Below are 3448 nucleotides of genomic sequence, written 5' to 3'. Positions count from 1 at the left end.
ATATGTTTACAAAGGCTCTCTCATGAGGGAAGTTCAAAGATTTTCTCAAAGCTTTGGGATTATTTTGCGATTTGGAGATTGATCAATCACATGATCCCTCTACATGTTCACATCATCACTATTGGGAGGATTTATAGCATTTATATGGTAGTTGTTGAAATAGGCAAACAAACCCACTGTATTACTAGTGTGAAGGCTTCATATATTGGACACAAGAACAAAACTTATCCCACGTAGACTCAATGTAAAAGAAGCCTTACTCCATGTGATTCTCCATATGTAAAAGGGTCAAATCAATCATCCATCGAGTGTGTGAAAGGGAACCTATCCACAGCTTACATCATAGGTGATGTCATGGACATAATGTACCTTTAGCCTATAAAGAGGCATTCCACTCATGAATAAAATAAATTACCTTTTTCCCTTATCTTGTGTACATTCTCTCTTTTCACTCAGCTTAATCTTAGTAATCATGTCTCTCAAGCTTGTGATTAACTGTGAGCCACCATACCTCATTACACTCCTACATTGCACTCTCACACACTGTGTGTCGATCTCTCTACTTTCTCAACATGGTATCTTAGAGCATTAGTGTAGGTATGTTTCCTCAAGCCTTCCATATCATTTCCACACCCAATGATCAGGTCATTAGCCCTTAATCATTGTCATTAGGTGCACTGATCACACTTCACATACCCTTCCTAAAATTGTGGATCTGGATACCCAACCCTTGGAGTTCTTAGATTTATCCATCCACCAAAACATCGGCAACCAAACTCCATAGGCCTCTACCTCACATCGGGGTGCTCCTTCCTGGTACCTCCCTCCGGTCCCACCCCCCCTTCTATCTCTCCCACCTACCTGTCTCTCTTCCTCCTCACAGCAGGCTCATGGGAGTCACATTAGGTCGGGCACCCACACGAGAGAGCTAGATGCCCTCGTCCCGTTGGACCCTGCCACCTCCAGCTCATGAGCCCTAGATTCAGGAGATCCTGGCCTGCCATTGAGGAGCCTCATCCTCACAATCGACTATCAATACTAATTTTGGAGTTCATTTTTTATGTTTTCAAAAAGGTAGTTTATTTTTCCATTTAAACTTACTAAGTTAAATATCCAAACCTATTAACCTCACTTGATTTTCGCAAGGACCACAAGCATTTTCCCTCCCCTGTAGAAGAAATCACTCCCTGAGTCCCCTCTCTCAAAACCCCAAAACAATTCGTCTTTCTTTTTTTCTCTACTTTTCCCTTGGAAGTGTGACAGTGTATACTGCCTACCTCACGAGATTCTCAAGGAACCACACCACAATCAAAATGCGTGAGTGGTCCGCTCTGTATGTACAATCACAAAACGTTAGAACCCGCGTGACCCGTCCTCCGTCCGCGACGCCGGCGCCAACACGATTCTTGGCATCGTGAAGACACACACACACACACAAGCGCACACTCTGGTCGGGACGAGCATGCCTCCTCTTAAGCCCCGCCTGCACCGCCAGCTCACTCTCAGCTTCTTCGGCATTTCTCAGCTTCTTCTGCATTTCGCAGTTCCAGGTAGGGGTCTTCTTCTCCACTGCAGTTGTCGTCATGCAAGGCTTTGCCCCTGCGATCTGACGAGACCTCTTCGTTCTTCTCTTTGTGTTTGCGAATGAAGATGACTCCTTGGTAGCTTTGCACAATGGGGATTTCTCTCAAGGCCCGCCTCTCAACGACACCATGCAGGAGGTGGAGGTGGAGATGCTGCCGGGATGGCAAATACGCGGCACCGTGCAATATATCCAGGCGGGCGGCAACATCTCTCTTCCACACAACGGGCGGGCAGTCCAGCTAGGCAGAAACGGGCGCATCAGCCAAGCCTTCGCCGCTCAGCCAGGCACCGCCTACTCCCTTACTTTCACGCTCGCGTCCGCCGGACAGAGTTGTTCCTCCATTGACCTCCTCAGTGTGGCCGACCCCGCCTCCGCCTCCGCTTCCTCGTTCATGCTGCACCAGGAATACAGCAACGTCACCTGGGAGACCCACGCTTGGGGCTTCATCCCAGTCTCTAGCCAGACAAACCTCACCCTCAGCAACCAGCTCAGCCAAGAAACTGTGGCCACAACATCACCGCAGCAGCAAGACCCCAACATCACCTGTGGCCCTGTCGTCGATACAGTCTTCTTGAAGAAACTTACCACAACAACAGTCAGCTCCTCCGGTATGTGTTTTCATCAAGCATTACTACATTTCCTGGAAGTACGCTTTTGCATGAGCATGCATCGATCCCCCGAATCGGAGCAACGGGGGAAGCCCAGCTTAGGCAAGCTTACATGCAATCTTTGGCATATAGTAATTTTCAGCTTCCAGCTGCCATCATGCAGCTAACTTCAAAGTCGTGTTGATATGCCTTACTTTGTACAAGTGCTCAATGCTTTCATGCACATCTTTTGTGGGTCTTGCATTCTCTTTCTCTCAAAGTGGCTCTTTGGTTGGTTGTTGTACCCGCAATGAGGAGTTAGTGTGATGCTGCAGAAAACTTGCTGATGAATGGAGGCTTCGAGGAGGGACCTTACTTGCTTCCCAACTCTTCCTATGGGGTGCTACTGCAGGGCATCACAAACATGAGCATCTCACCACTTCCTGGGTGGATGGTTGGGTTGTCGACGGTGAGGTACATTGATTCCGGCCACTACTTTGTTCCAGAGGGCGCTGCAGCGGTTGAGCTGGTAGGAGGGCCTAGTGCCAGCCTGCAGCAGGTGGTGAGCTCTTCCAATGGGGCAGAGTATGCATTGAGCTTTGCGATGGGGGATGGCAAGGATCTTTGCCAGGGAAACATGAGTGTGCAAGTCACAGCAGGGGATGGCACAACCAATTTCACCCACAACTCAATGGGCTCAGGGAGCTACGAGAACTACACTATGAAGTTCAGGGCAGTCTCTGACACAACCAACATCTCCTTTGTGAACCTCCTGCGCAATGAGGAGACGAACTTCCTCTTTTGTGGCCCTGTCATTGACAATGTGGTGCTTGCTCTTGCTTGTTCTTCTTCTTCTTCTTTTTCTAGGAGCCCATACCACCTCTCTGTCAATAGTGCCTTCCTCCTCTTGATCTTCAGTCTTGCTGCAAATGTTTTTGTGGCCTCCATATTGTGAGGAAAACCCTTTGACATAATTCAATATACGCACGCACATCCTCTTCTTCAAGTTACCAATCGCGAAGATGTAATTGAATGCCAAATCCGATGTTACTTTTAGATATTGTCTTAACCCACCTGTAAATTTTAATTCTTTTTTTTTTCGTTTCGAGCACGCGGCCAAGGGAATTCAAACCCGGGCTGTTGGTTTGGATAGAAGGAATCCGTAGTAACCAAGTAACCAAGATGCCACTTTTTGCTGCCAATGGGATTCAAACTCGGGCTGTTTCTTTTCTGGTTTGGATAGAATGAATCCATAGTAACCAAGATGCCGCTTTTG

At 47.8% G+C, this 3448-nt stretch overlaps 1 protein-coding gene across 1 annotated transcript; it reads left to right on the top strand.

Annotated features, from left to right (window-relative positions):
• The first annotated feature begins 1404 nt into the window (after positions 1-1404).
• Positions 1405-3236, top strand: LOC147615021 (protein BIIDXI-like). The gene is made up of 3 exons (XM_086779838.1): positions 1405-1550; positions 1651-2193; positions 2508-3236. Exons 1-3 carry the CDS (start codon positions 1463-1465, stop codon positions 3125-3127), a joined length of 1251 nt encoding a protein of 416 aa, XP_086635964.1. The 5' UTR covers positions 1405-1462; the 3' UTR covers positions 3128-3236.
• The last annotated feature ends 212 nt before the right edge of the window (positions 3237-3448 follow it).

The sequence above is a fragment of the Cibotium barometz genome, chromosome 41, assembly GCF_041138505.1.
Source record: "Cibotium barometz isolate CiBa-2024 chromosome 41, ASM4113850v1, whole genome shotgun sequence".
NCBI classification, from domain to species: Eukaryota; Viridiplantae; Streptophyta; class Polypodiopsida; order Cyatheales; family Cibotiaceae; genus Cibotium; species Cibotium barometz.
Note: the sequence above shows the minus strand (reverse complement) of the source record. Positions and strands in the feature narration are given on the sequence as shown.

Bases quoted from the DNA above. Each gene is read 5' to 3' on its own strand.
- LOC147615021 (XM_086779838.1), top strand. From the start codon at position 1,463: ATGCCTCCTCTTAAGCCCCGCCTGCACCGCCAGCTCACTCTCAGCTTC. The intron at 1,551-1,650 runs GTAGGGGTCTTC...TTGCGAATGAAG, and splicing joins TCTGCATTTCGCAGTTCCAG to ATGACTCCTTGGTAGCTTTG. The intron at 2,194-2,507 runs GTATGTGTTTTC...GTGATGCTGCAG, and splicing joins AACAACAGTCAGCTCCTCCG to AAAACTTGCTGATGAATGGA.